General features: G+C 31.3%; 2 protein-coding genes across 2 annotated transcripts; one reads left to right on the top strand and one right to left on the bottom strand.

Annotated features, from left to right (window-relative positions):
- The first annotated feature begins 221 nt into the window (after positions 1–221).
- On the top strand, positions 222–4,816 carry LOC102604191 (receptor-like protein kinase HAIKU2). Its single transcript, XM_006350280.2, has 3 exons — positions 222–386; positions 1,548–4,194; positions 4,297–4,816. Exons 2-3 carry the CDS (start codon positions 1,638–1,640, stop codon positions 4,611–4,613), a joined length of 2,874 nt encoding a protein of 957 aa, XP_006350342.1. The 5' UTR covers positions 222–386; positions 1,548–1,637; the 3' UTR covers positions 4,614–4,816.
- A 147-nt stretch (positions 4,817–4,963) lies between these two features.
- On the bottom strand, positions 4,964–8,271 carry LOC102580756 (probable LRR receptor-like serine/threonine-protein kinase At3g47570). Its single transcript, XM_006350289.2, has 2 exons — positions 5,514–8,271; positions 4,964–5,425 (listed from the first exon to the last, which is right to left on the bottom strand). The coding sequence occupies exons 1-2, from the start codon at positions 8,185–8,187 to the stop codon at positions 5,073–5,075; spliced, it is 3,027 nt and encodes a 1,008-aa protein (XP_006350351.1). The 5' UTR covers positions 8,188–8,271; the 3' UTR covers positions 4,964–5,072.
- Between the last annotated feature and the right edge of the window lie 5,337 nt (positions 8,272–13,608).

The raw sequence follows: 13,608 nt of genomic DNA on the forward strand, positions 1-13,608 counted from the left end.
AAATTTTAAAATACTTCTAACATTTTTAAATTTGATATATGATCAAACTATATCATATAAATTATTATATCATAAGAGAGTAGATTACATACATGAGATAGAGAGAAAAGATGGGTCTCAATCAAAGTGTCTGGTGCTTATACAACTCCTTTATTACCCAAATTTTGTCAGCTTCTTATTCTTTTTATTCCATAAAACACAGGTACTGTTTCTTGTATTAATTAAAAAAATAAGGAATGAACCATCCCTCTTTCTTCATTTTCCTTTCACTCCACAATAACACTCTCTTCCTTTTAACAAAATTTTTTTCTTCTCATTAGATTTCTGAATTCTGCTGCTCAAACATGAGACTAATTAAAGCACACATTGTTACTATTATATTTTAGGTAAGTAACTCTGTTTCCTCTTAACTCTTTCTTCATTATTTTTGTAATATTATGTATGCAACAAATTCTTGAGTTATAGTATAACATGTTCTTTAATAGCAAAAGATGCATTCTACTTTTTGTTGTACTTAATGTCTCTGTTTCTGTTAAATTTAAGAGTTAAATGATTTTAGGCACAAAAATATATGATTTTGGTTGTTAGGACTCAATTATGAAAGTTATATGTTTTTTTTTGTCTGTCACCACTCACCACTTTCTCTTTTTCTCTTCCTGTATGTATATGCCATACTCATTTCCTCTTCTTTTTTTTTTTTTGATGATTTGTCATATTAGAATCTCCCAATTTGTTCATTCAATAATAAGTGTGTGGGTCAATTTAAGCGCATCTTGATTAATTTTATGACATATTTGCCATCTGTTATTCATGCATTCAGATTAGCAAATCAGAAACAATTAAGATGAAAAGAAAAAGAATTTTCTATTCACACCTTTAAAACCCAACATCATCTCACATCAATAATAAATAGCATGTAACTCTATTTACCAAGGTTAGGACAGATGAAAAGTAATAACCTAGTGTTTTTTGTTTCTACTGGGATTTGAATTTATCTCATAGTTTTCACCTACTTCATTGATTAATAGGCTGCACTGGTGGTGTAATAAGTTTAGAACTATTCGGTTCAAGATTTTAATCTTTTCTGGTGCTATGTTCTATCCCACTCTAGTCAGATCCTTCCCCGGATATGAAGAATTTGATTGTAGGAAAGATGAAAAAACAAAGGCCGCTCTTTAGTATCTTTCCTTATAACAAAAGACTATAAAGTCAAGCGAAACATTATATACTTGAGTCACTTCAAAGAAAGATGTAAATTCATTTGCAATATAGTAAACCCACAACTAAATACAAATTGACATGTTAAACACATCAGCCAATCACCCAACATCCTTTGTCTGTGTATATCTGTTTAACATCTTTCATATGTGCTTTACTCAATTCATAAGCTATCTTATTCTTTTTAAGTGATATTTTTAATTTCTTATTATACAACAAACATTTGATTAGGTATACATTGCTTTTAAAGTAAAAGGGGTTTGTTATATGTTTATTCTTGTTTCTATACTTTATTGTTTGGTTACTGATTGCTACTTCTCTTCTTTCAGTTACTCATTAAGAATGGGCATCCATCATATCTGTTATGGAGTTTGTCATCCCCTTGTGAAATGACTCTTTAGCCCTTCCCATATTCAATCATGTCTAGAATTCAAACTCTCCATTCCCTCCAAATCCTTGTTATTTTCTTGAAGTTTCTTGTTTTCTCTAATTCATTGTCTGTTGAGACAGAAGCACTTCTTGAATTTAAAAAGCATCTTGTTGACCCTTTGAATGTCTTGGAATCTTGGAAATATTCAGATTCCCCGTGTAAATTCTATGGTATTCAATGTGACAAACACACTGGCTTGGTCACTGAAATTTCACTTGACAATAAGTCCCTTTATGGAATTATTTCCCCTTCAATATCTGTCCTCCAAAGCCTTACTTCTCTAGTGCTTCCTTCAAATTACCTGTCTGGAAATCTTCCAAGTGAATTGGCGGATTGCACCAATCTCAAAGTATTGAATGTTACTGACAATAACATGAACGGTACGATACCTGATTTATCTAGCTTGGCTAAGTTGGAGGTGTTAGACTTGTCAGATAACTGTTTTTCTGGAAAGTTTCCAGCTTGGTTTGGAAAGTTGACTAGTTTGGTTGCATTAGGCCTTGGTGGAAATGAGTATGATGAAGGTAAACTTCCTGATTTATTTGGGAAGTTAAAGAAAGTTTATTGGCTTTTCTTGGCAGGGTCAAATTTGACAGGACAAATCCCGGAATCTATTTTCGAAATGAAGGCACTAGGTACATTAGATATTTCGAAAAACCAGATATCCGGGAATTTTCCAAAGTCGATAAACAAGCTGCGAAATCTCTTCAAGATTGAACTTTATCAAAACAATTTGACCGGGGAATTGCCAGTAGAACTTGTAGACCTTATACATCTGCAGGAAATTGATGTTTCTAGAAACCAGCTGCATGGGACTTTGCCTAAGGGGATTGACAACCTGAAGAATATAACGGTTTTTCAAATATTCAAGAACAATTTCTCTGGGGAAATCCCTCCAGGCTTTGGAGATTTGCAGCATCTTAATGGCTTTGCTGTGTACAACAACAGTTTTACTGGAGAAATTCCAGCTAATCTTGGCCGGTTTTCGCCACTGAATAGCATAGACATATCTGAGAACAAGTTTAGTGGTGCATTTCCAAAATATTTATGTCAAAACAACAACTTGCAAAATTTGCTTGCTGTTGAAAACAGTTTCACAGGGGAGTTTCCAGGTAATTATGCTTCTTGCAAGACTTTAATGAGATTGAGGGTGAGTCAGAATCAACTTTCTGGGAGAATTGCTGAGGGTTTATGGGGGCTTCCAGAAGTCACAATGATAGATTTCAGTGATAACAACTTCACTGGAACTGTATCTCCTGGAATCGGCGCTGCGACTAAGTTGAATCAGTTGGTATTATCAAACAACAGATTTGCAGGTGAGCTTCCAAAAGAACTTGGAAAGCTCACACAGTTGGAAAGGCTATATTTGGATAACAATGAATTCTCTGGCATAATACCATCTGAACTTGGCTCATTGAAGCAAATTTCATCTTTGTATTTAGAGAAAAACTCACTTTCCGGGTCGATACCATCGGAGTTGGGTGAGTTTCCTAGGTTGGCAAACTTGAATCTTGCTTCAAATCTTCTCACAGGCAACATACCGAATTCGTTGTCAATGATGGCCTCGTTGAACTCTCTGAATCTTTCGAGTAACAAACTCAGTGGCTCAATTCCAACAAGCTTGGATAACCTGAAGTTATCTTCATTGGACCTCTCTAACAATCAGCTAACTGGAAGAGTTCCTACAGATCTTTTGACGGTGGGAGGAGAAACGGCATTTATAGGAAACAAGGGGCTTTGTGTTGATCAAAGCATCAGGAATGTCCGAAGGAACTCAAGCATCGGCGCTTGTAGTGGAAAGGCTGCTCAGGAAGTGTTCATGAAGAGCAAACTAGTTGTGTTTTGCATTGTATTACTTTCTTTGGCTGTTCTAATGGGTGTTTTCATGCTTGTGAGTTACTGGAAGTACAAGTGCAATGCTGAAGCTGATTCAGAAAAGTGTCTGGGACATTCAAATGGAATGAATCCAAAATGGAAGCTTGAAAGCTTCCAACATGTGGAACTTGATATAGATGAAATATGTGATGTTGGTGAGGACAAGCTGGTAGGAAGTGGGGGCACAGGAAAAGTTTATCGGTTAGATTTGAAGAAAGGTTGTGGCACAGTGGCAGTAAAGCAGCTTTGGAAAGGAAATGAGGTGAAAGTTTTGACAAGGGAAATGGACATTCTAGGAAAGATCAGGCATCGAAATATAGTTAAACTGTATGCCAGTCTAATGAGAGAAGGTTCGAATATGCTGGTTTTCGAGTACTTGCCAAATGGTAATTTATTCGAGGCACTACACCGGGAAGTCAAGGCTGGGAAGACAGAATTAGATTGGTACCAGAGGTATAAAATTGCAGTTGGAACTGCAAAGGGAATCGCTTATTTGCACCATGATTGTGTCCCGCCTATTATTCATAGAGATATCAAGTCAACAAACATTCTACTTGATGAGGAGTATGAAGCAAAAGTTTCTGATTTCGGGGTTGCAAAAGTTTCAGAAATTTCCTCTAGAGTCTCCGAGTTCAGCTGCTTTGCAGGCACTCACGGCTATTTAGCTCCTGGTATGTTTCAAAGAGGATAAACCAAATACTATGTTTCCACTTCTTTCTATTTTCACTCTTGCTAGTTTCCTAACATCACATTTAAATTTGTTTTATTGACAGAGATAGCATATACTTCCAGAGTGACAGAAAAGAGCGATGTATACAGTTTTGGAGTTGTTCTATTAGAATTAGTAACCGGAAGGAAACCAATAGAGGAAACCTACGGAGAAGGCAAAGACCTGGTTTATTGGGCATCAACTCATCTTAATGACAAAGGAAGTGTTCTGAATATTCTTGATCAAAAGGTGGTTTCCGAGCTTATCCAAGATGACATGATCAAAGTTCTGAGGATTTCTGCCCTATGTACGACTAAGCTTCCTAATTTACGCCCCAGCATGAAAGAAGTAGTAAATATGCTTGTTGATGCTGAACCTTGAACATTTAGTCTTCAAGCAAATGCGAGAAAAATGAGAAGGATCCTTTGTAGTTTTCTCCTTTTCCCTCTTACCATATAGTTTAAATTCCAAACTTCAGTATAGTTTTAGTTTTCTCATTATGGATATGCCATGTAAAATTGTATCCAACTTTGTCTGTACAAGTTCATTTTGTTAAATGGAATGCATATTTCTGGTTGAGCTTATAATTTTTGACAGTTTTGTCTATTTCTTTATAAGTATATGAAATCAGTATAGACAGAAAACATATTTTCAAATCTATAGAATAAATCTAGCATAAAACATGAAACAAAGTAAGCCAAATCAGGTGATTATTTTCAAAAAAATTTCCATTACATAAGGAGAAGCAGGAAAAGGGGAAGGGAAAAGTGGATAAAGAGTATATAACTTATATAAGTAGTATCTTTATAATGAAACTCAAAAACTTCATAGCCAATATTGCTAGTTCCTCAGGAAGGCATCTTTGATTACATTCAGTTCATTAACAACATTGGCAATGTCCATGCGATCTTTTGCAGATTCCACTGAACAAGCAATCCCAACTTGAAAAATCAATGTGAGGCACTCGATTGTTTTATTGTTGCTGATCAGTCTGCCCATTTCATCATAGACAAGTTTAGGATCAGAAACATCTTTCACTTGCTCAGGTATGGCTCTCTTAACAAAATCATGAAGGTTTAGACCATCCTTGGAAATCTCATCAGTTGGACTTCGTCCAGTAAATGTTTCCAACAGTAGAATTCCATAACTATAGACATCTCCATAGGTCGAAAACGTATTGCATGTAGCATATTCTGCACATACATGAATTGACAAACTTGATAAGTAAGAGGACCTTCATAAATATAAAATGATGTTTAGAGAGGGAGAAGAGTTAATTACCAGGTGGAACATATCCAATAGTTCCTCTTATATTGAGAGAGCTGGCTGATTGGCTTAAGGAGAGCAGATTTGCAGCATCAGGCAGAAACCTTGCAAGTCCAAAGTCACCTAAATGAGCCACAAAATCTTCATCCAAAAGCACATTATTTGGTTTGATATCGCAATGTGTCAATGGCGTTCCAGATTGATGATGAAGATAATCTAATGCAGATGCCACATCAATTATTACATTGAGTCTCTGTAGCATGTTCAAAGTTTTAGGCTCATGATTTTCCTCACCATCTGTACTTCTATTGTGCAACCAATTTGCCAAATTACCATTGGCCATGTACTCATAAATGAGAGCCTTGAAGTCATTACCTTGGTAATCAATGCTTGAACATGATGTTAAGAGTTTTACCAGGTTTCTATGCTTGATATGCCTTAGTGCTTCACATTCAGTAAGAAAGCTCTTAGAAGCTCCCCTAACTTGGAGTTTGAGCACCTTTATGGCAACAAATTTTCCATTTTCCTCTAGAATGCCTCTGTACACGAAGCTAAATGCACCCGAACCAATCATGTTTGACGTAGAGAAGCCATTAGTTTCTTTGTAAAGACTATTGTAAGTCACTCTTGGGATCACGTCCAACGATGAATTCTCCGATGAAGTGGACTTCTTTTTTCTTCTAGCACACAAGAAAATAAGAAGGGCCACTGTGGTTGCTGCCAATAATCCTCCAATAACCAGCATTACTATTATCAATCTATGAGATAACCTTCGTCTTCTTGACGCTACTTTGTTGCTGCACTTTGGCATTTTGAACTCTGGAATACCACCACATAGCTCACTGTTCCCAACAAGTGAAACAGCACTCATGTTTCTGAAAGCTCCTTTCAAAGGCACCTCACCCTCCAAATCATTATAAGACAAATTTAAGAACTTCAAGGAGACAAGTTCATCCAGAAACTTTGGGATCCTCCCTACAAAGTGGTTATGAGAAAGATCCATATATTCAAGACTTCTCAAAGAACTCAAGGATGCAGGAATAACTCCCTGAAGGGCATTGTTACCAAGGTATAGCTCCCTCAAACTAGTCAAAGTGCCAAAGCTGCTTGGTATTTCACCTGATAAATTGTTGTATGAATGGTTCATGTAGATCAAGTTTATCAATCCAGTCAAGTTTCCAGAGCCAATCCCTACAGGAAAATACCCCGTCAAGTGGTTGTTTGAGAGGTCAAATTCTATAAGGGAGAGCTCAAACAGTTCTTTCGGTATAAGACCACTAAGTTGATTTCCATTCAGATACAAGAGTGATAAGAACTTGCAGCTTCCAAGACTTGAAGGCACAGTACCTTGCAAGTTGTTTGATCCCAAATCGAGTTCAATCAACCTCGTCAAATTTCCAAGAGAATGTGGAATCTCACCTGAAAATCTGTTGTGGTGAATGTATAACCTACTTAGTTGGCTTAGTTGTCCAATAGACTCAGGAATCATACCAGTAAAATTATTTTTCTCGAGACCAAGTACTTGCAGGTTTTCAAGCTGTAAAATCTCTGTGGGAATGTTTCCTTGGATGAGATTCCCCCCTACAGAAAGCCGTAAAAGATTGGACATGTTGCCTATATAGCTTGGCAGTACTCCTCCAAGATTGTTGTTTTCCAATATTAGCTGCTCTAAACTAGTACAATTTTGTAGGGAGTACATAAACTTCAAATCATCCAACATTCCATTTCCAAAATGATTTTCAGCAAGTCCAAGCCAGTACAAATCCTTTTGGTTTCCAAAGGCAGGTACTTGTCCAGTGAAATTATTCCCGTCGATACCAAATTCCATAAGTGATGTAGAATTCAGTACTGAAGTAGGAACCTTTCCTGTCAGTTGATTTCCCACAAGGAGAAAGAACTTTAAACTTGGAAGATTGAACCCCATATCTGATGGAAGAGCCCCTTCAAGTTTATTAAAAGTTATCTGAAGTGTATGCAATGATGACAAGTTGAAAATTGACATAGGAATCTCTCCAGACAGATAATTCAAAGCAAAATCAAGAAACACCAAATGTTTGAGTCCACCAAAAATATCAGGTATCTTTCCATGTAATTGATTATCTCCTAATGCAATTGCCAAGAGTGAAGAATGATTACCTAGATAAGCTGGAACTTCTCCAGTCAATTTATTCAACTGAAGTAGTAAATTCTCAAGTTTATTCAATGATCTCAACTCTGTTGGAATGCTTCCACTCAGATTGTTATTACCTAAATGAATATAATTAAGATTGGAGCACCGCGATATGTTTCTTGGTATTTCACCAGAAAATGAATTGTTTGCTAAGTTCAACCTCCGTAATCTCGATAGCTTTCCTATCTCTCCAGGGATTTGGCCAGTGAAACTGTTTCTGCTGAGCCAAAGTACCCTGAGGAAACTAAGATTACCAACTGCTGGTGACAATGGACCAAACAATTCACTAGAGTTCAAGACAATCATAATGACTCGACGATGTTTATTGCCACATGTTATGCCAATCCAGCTGCAGAAATGACTAGATTCATTCCAAGAAGCTGTTATGTTAAGTGGATCTGATATTATTGCATTTTTAAAGGAAATCAGGGCCAAATGATCAGTATCATTTCCTTGTGCACAACACTTTGAGAGGCAAAACAGAAAGAAGAATAGAAAGTGGAAAATTAGAGAGGACATTGTTGGAGTTGAGCAATAAGCAAAGGAATGAAAAGATACAAGGTGATAATTACTTGAAGAATAATAAGTCAACTAAAGGCCATAGTAAACAATTCATTTTTTTCAAACATATTGTATTCAAATTTGGAAGAAAGCATATCTTTTTTCCAATTTCAACTCTCTATTTTGTTCCTTTTTTTTTTCCTTTGAGCAAAGATGTCATTGTGTTGTTGTTTGTCTTCTGTTTCTTCTCAACTTTCTTGCAAGTTGGAGCATTTGTGAAAGAATGAAGCTCTTTTGATCACATTCACATCTAAGCAAAATCATGAAAAGTAGCTAAAAATAATATATAAAAATATAAGTTCCCACAAGTTGAACTTTTAGATCAATTAATTCACACAATTCAATATGATATCAATATTATATTCCCACGGGCATCTCCAACCCTAATCTTTATTTTACTCTTTAAATATAGAGTTTTCTATTTTTTTCAAACAATCAACTCTAACCTAATTCTCTATTTTACGCTCTAATCCTTTTGTCTCTCTTCAATATTATATTATTATTTCTATTTCATTCTTATTTTCTTATTTCATAATATACCCCCTTTATTTCTTTTCTTTTTTTCAAATAATCTGTTTATATAATTTTTATGTAATATAAAAAATTATTTTTTCAAATTCTTTACTTAATATAATTATATTTTTTTCCTAAATTTCTAAATAACATAAATTTCAAGCTAATATTATATAATATACAAATTAATGGACAATTCAAATAAAAGTGAAACTATTAATGAGATATAATTACATAAATACTCTACTTTCAAGATTATTACGTTGCTCCCATAAATTCTCTATTAGTGCATTACGGAGTTCAAAATGAGTATTTGTATCCTTAATTATTTTATGTCTAGCTAAAGATTGTTCAAATCAGGGATTTTCATGCAACAAGAACAACTGCGAATAATTGAAAAAAGAAATCAACAAGCACAACCGCAATCACAACTACACTAATTATGTGGATCATACACTAGTTTTTTCCGAATATTGTTATTAAATCTGAAAACGACCTACCGTATTACTAAATTATTGTTGTGATAAAATTATTATGTTATGTATTGTAATCTTGTATTTAAATTATTATGTTATGTATTGTTATTTTGTATTTAAATTATTATGTTATGTATTATATTTTTAAATTAAAATTTTATTATTTTAATTTTGTGCATTCTTCATAGTGAAAATTAATAATGATATCAAACTATATTAAAGTGACGAAAATTAAAAAAATTGAAACATTATTAATTCGGGATGAAAGTAGCATATATTAAATAATATATATATTTTAAATGTTATATTACATTTAAAATGAATTACTAATATTAGAGATATAATTAATGTCTTATATGAAAAATAATATGTTAATTACAAAATAATATAAATAATAATAAAATAATGAAAAAGTGAAATAGAGAGGTGAATAGTAGTTCTCCAAATTTGAGAACGTAATTCACCTCTCTATAAATGGAGAATAGAGAGTCATTGCATCTCCAACCCTACGCTCTATTTTACTCTCCAAATATAGAGTTCTCCAAAGAGATAATATCTCAAATTGTCATTCAACTTTGCATAGTTTACTTAGAAAGTCATTCAACTTTATTTTATAACTCAAAAGTCACTTAACTATTGATATTTCACTTAGAAAGTCACTCAACTATTGATATTTTACTTAGAAAGTCACCCAACAAACTTAAATGATTTATTTATTAAATTTTGTTGAAATCTAAATTTTATTTTAAATTAGTTTTAAGAATTAATAAAATATTTATTTTAATTATCTTATTGACCTACTTCAATTATTTAATTACAATTTTTTGAAAAACGTACAGTAGCATTTTTCAGCATATTTAATTTTAGTAAGACAATAGCAAGTTTTTTTCTCAATTGCTACTGTACGTTTAAAATAGTTACAATCTTTTATTATTTTCTTATTAAATTAATAGCAATGCTACAGTACATTTTAATTTTAATTTGTCAATTGCTATGGTACGTTTAACAATCTTTTATTAAATTAAAAGGAGTAATCAAAAAGATAAAAAAGACGCACAGTAGCAATCTTTTATTATTTTTAAAAAAAATTGTATTTCAACAAAGTTTGACAAAATAATTAAACTGAGCATTTTTTATTTTTAAAAAAAAAATAGTTTAAACAAAATTGTATTTCAACAAAATTTAATGAAGAAATTATTTAAATTAGTTGGATGACTTTCTAAGTAAAATATCAATAGTTGAGTGACTTTTTAAGTGAAATATCAATAGTTAAGTGACTTTTGAGTTGTAAAATAAAGTTGAATGACTTTCTAAGTAAACTACTCAAAGTTGAGTGACTTTCTAAGTTAACTATTCAAAGTTGAGTGACCATATGAGATATTAACTCCTATTTTTTTAGACAACCAACTCCAACCCAATTCTCTATTTTACTCAGGAATCGTTTTATCTCTCCTCAATATTATATTATTATTTCTATTTCATTTTTATTTTCTTATTTCATAATATAAATCATTTCTTCTTTTTGCAAGTAATTACCCTATAATCTATATAATCTTCGTGTAATATAAATTTTGTTCTTTTCAAGTTTTTCATTAAATATAAAACTATATTTTATTCTAAATTTCTAAATAAAATAAATTACAACAAATATTATGTATAATACATACTGACAAACAATTCAAATAAAAGTGAAATCATTGATGAAATACAATTACATAATAAATCATGCATTATCGTAAAATTTAATTTTAAATTTTTCATAAATACTCGACTTTCAAGGTTGTTACGTTGCTCCCATAATGCATTACGGAGTTCAAAATGAGTAATTTTTTGTCCATATTTTTTTTATGTGTAGCTAAAAATTGTTTAAATTAACAATTTCATCTTGTATCCAATTATTTCATGTACTAATTTACTTCCCCTATTGCATTTTGAACTATTGCAAAAAGTATTTTCATGCTCATTAAAAAGTGTAGTTTAATAATTTATCACTATAACATAAAAGTAGATTGTTTGAATTATCATGTAGATTTTGTGTATTCTTCATAGTGAAAAAATAATTATAATTTTAAATTAAATATTTAAAGTGACAATTGTTTTATAAAAAAGAAATTAGAAATTATTAATTCGGGATGAAAATAATATACTTATCAATAGTATGTTTTTTTAGTATGTTATATTACTTAGAAAATAATTCAACTATTAAAGACTCAATTAATAGTATCATATAATATAAATAATATTAAAATAATTTGAAATTACACATTTAAAGTGATTTTTTAACAAACAAAATAGAAAATTATTAATTCGGATAAAAACAGTAACTTGTCAATAATATGTTTTTAGATGTTATATAGAAAATTAATTACAAATAATAAAGACTTAATTAATGATACAATAGAAATAATAATAAAATAATCAAAAAAGTGAAATAAATAGGTGAATAGTAATTCTCCAACCTCTCTATAAATGGAGGATAGAGAGTAATATGGAGGGGAGTTGGAGAACCCATTCTCTATTTTAAGATCATATTAAGATCATATCCAATCCACCTCTATTTTACTCTCTATATATAGAGAATAGAGAGTAAAATAGAGGTGGATTAAAGATGGTCAGATAATAATTGGGGAACCCATTCTCTATTTTACTCTCCAAATATAGAAAATGGAAAGTAAAATAAAGGTGGATTGGATATGATCTTAATATTAAGGACCAGTTTGCAGGGGCGAAGCTATGTGTAACTTATTCCCACTGCGTGAAATGTTTTTGCACCTTTTTTTTTGGGCCACGAGATATGAGAAAGCCTCATTGGGTTCAATATGAAGCTTTATTCCCTTCTTTTTAATTTTTTTTATTTTCTCTCTATGCTATTTGTTTTTGTTTCAATTTATTAGTCACATTTTTTGTAATTTTATCTTTTATTCTTCTTATTTTATATTGTTCATTTTGTTTTTACATAACTCTCTTTTTATGTACTAATTTGAAGAAAGATGAATTGTTATTAAATTTTAAATTGAATTAGAAAAAATATTTATATAAAATAAGTAAATTAAATTAATCAAACAAAATAATTTAAAGTCGTGAATATTTTTTAACAAAATCTATTTGATTAGATTTTATTTCTTTGATTTTATAGTATTTCTTTTCTGTAGTTTTTGCAAATTTTCTTGAAATAGATGAAACTAAACTAATCTTATTTGATTTCTTGATTTTTTTTCTCTATTTTATAAATGACTAACCTAGTAAATTGAATTAAATGAACTAAAAAATGATGATACTATTTATTTTCTGAATATGCATTATAATATTAGTAACTCAATCGTTATCCTTTTTAAAAAATCATAGTGGCTTTTATAGTAGCATATGATTGAAAGGACACTAATTCAGAATTTTGTTTAGAAAATTCAAAATATAATAGCACTGCAAAACTAAAAAAAAAAAAGCACAAGAATTTTTTTAAAAAAACTCAATGGAGCAGGATAAAAGTAGGAAGAACTTAAACGCGGCATGACAAGACAAGTTAAATTTAGCGGGTTAAATGTAATATTCTCCTTTTCTGTCCCGCTCAATTTTTCATCTTATAATTTTTATGAGTTTACTAATTTATACTTCGAACCCCCTTCAGATCCTGGCTTCGCCACTGCAGATTTGGATATAAGATATCAAATCATAATTTTAAATCATGATATAAAACCAGATTGATTTGAAGTTTGTTTAGACATGCAATTTGGAGTTTTAAGTTGCATCTTTTCTTTCATGAACATGAAAACCCCACAAATTGTGAAAACTATCAAAACTTTCATAATTCTTAACAGATGAACAAATCATGTTCGTAAACAAGATATAGAAATATCTTAAAGTGTCGAATTGATAAACCCCATATATTCCGATCCCTTTTATAAACAAATGTTTGTGATTAGGTATAAACTTTCAAATATACATAATTTTATAAAGATCCACTAATCAATAATAATAGTAGCTATTTATTGTTTAATATAATTCTTTCACGTGGTATGGACAATCTATTCATGTCAAGCATGATACTTTTTTTTTTTTGCAAATTTTAATATAATTGGTTTTTCTTACAAAGTATAAATTTATGGGCCAAGTTTTATATTTTTACAAAAATTAAAATTATGATTTAAAATTCCAAATCATATTATTTTTTTGAGAATTTGAATTTTGAAATCATGATCTCAAATCACAAGTCTAAATATTAATTCTAAAATCATGACCTATACTGCATATCCAACAAGCTAAAATCTCATTTTATCCAATGTTAGAACATATGGTGTACTGAAAGACTTTCTACCCGTGATGGACATTATTTGTTTTTATTGCTAAAACATTTGTTTACACTATTCAAGTTGGTTTTATATATATATATATA

The sequence above is a fragment of the Solanum tuberosum genome, unplaced genomic scaffold (genome assembly GCF_000226075.1).
Source record: "Solanum tuberosum cultivar DM 1-3 516 R44 unplaced genomic scaffold, SolTub_3.0 scf00119, whole genome shotgun sequence".
Taxonomy (NCBI): domain Eukaryota; kingdom Viridiplantae; phylum Streptophyta; class Magnoliopsida; order Solanales; family Solanaceae; genus Solanum; species Solanum tuberosum.

What these genes read in the sequence shown, in the direction of transcription:
- LOC102604191 (XM_006350280.2), top strand. Translation starts at nt 1,638, where the DNA reads ATGTCTAGAATTCAAACTCTCCATTCCCTCCAAATCCTTGTTATTTTC. An exon ending in TCACGGCTATTTAGCTCCTG is followed by an intron (nt 4,195 to 4,296) that starts GTATGTTTCAAA and finishes TTTTATTGACAG; the next exon opens with AGATAGCATATACTTCCAGA.
- LOC102580756 (XM_006350289.2), bottom strand. Translation starts at nt 8,187, where the DNA reads ATGTCCTCTCTAATTTTCCACTTTCTATTCTTCTTTCTGTTTTGCCTC. An exon ending in TATTGGATATGTTCCACCTG is followed by an intron (nt 5,426 to 5,513) that starts GTAATTAACTCT and finishes ATGTATGTGCAG; the next exon opens with AATATGCTACATGCAATACG.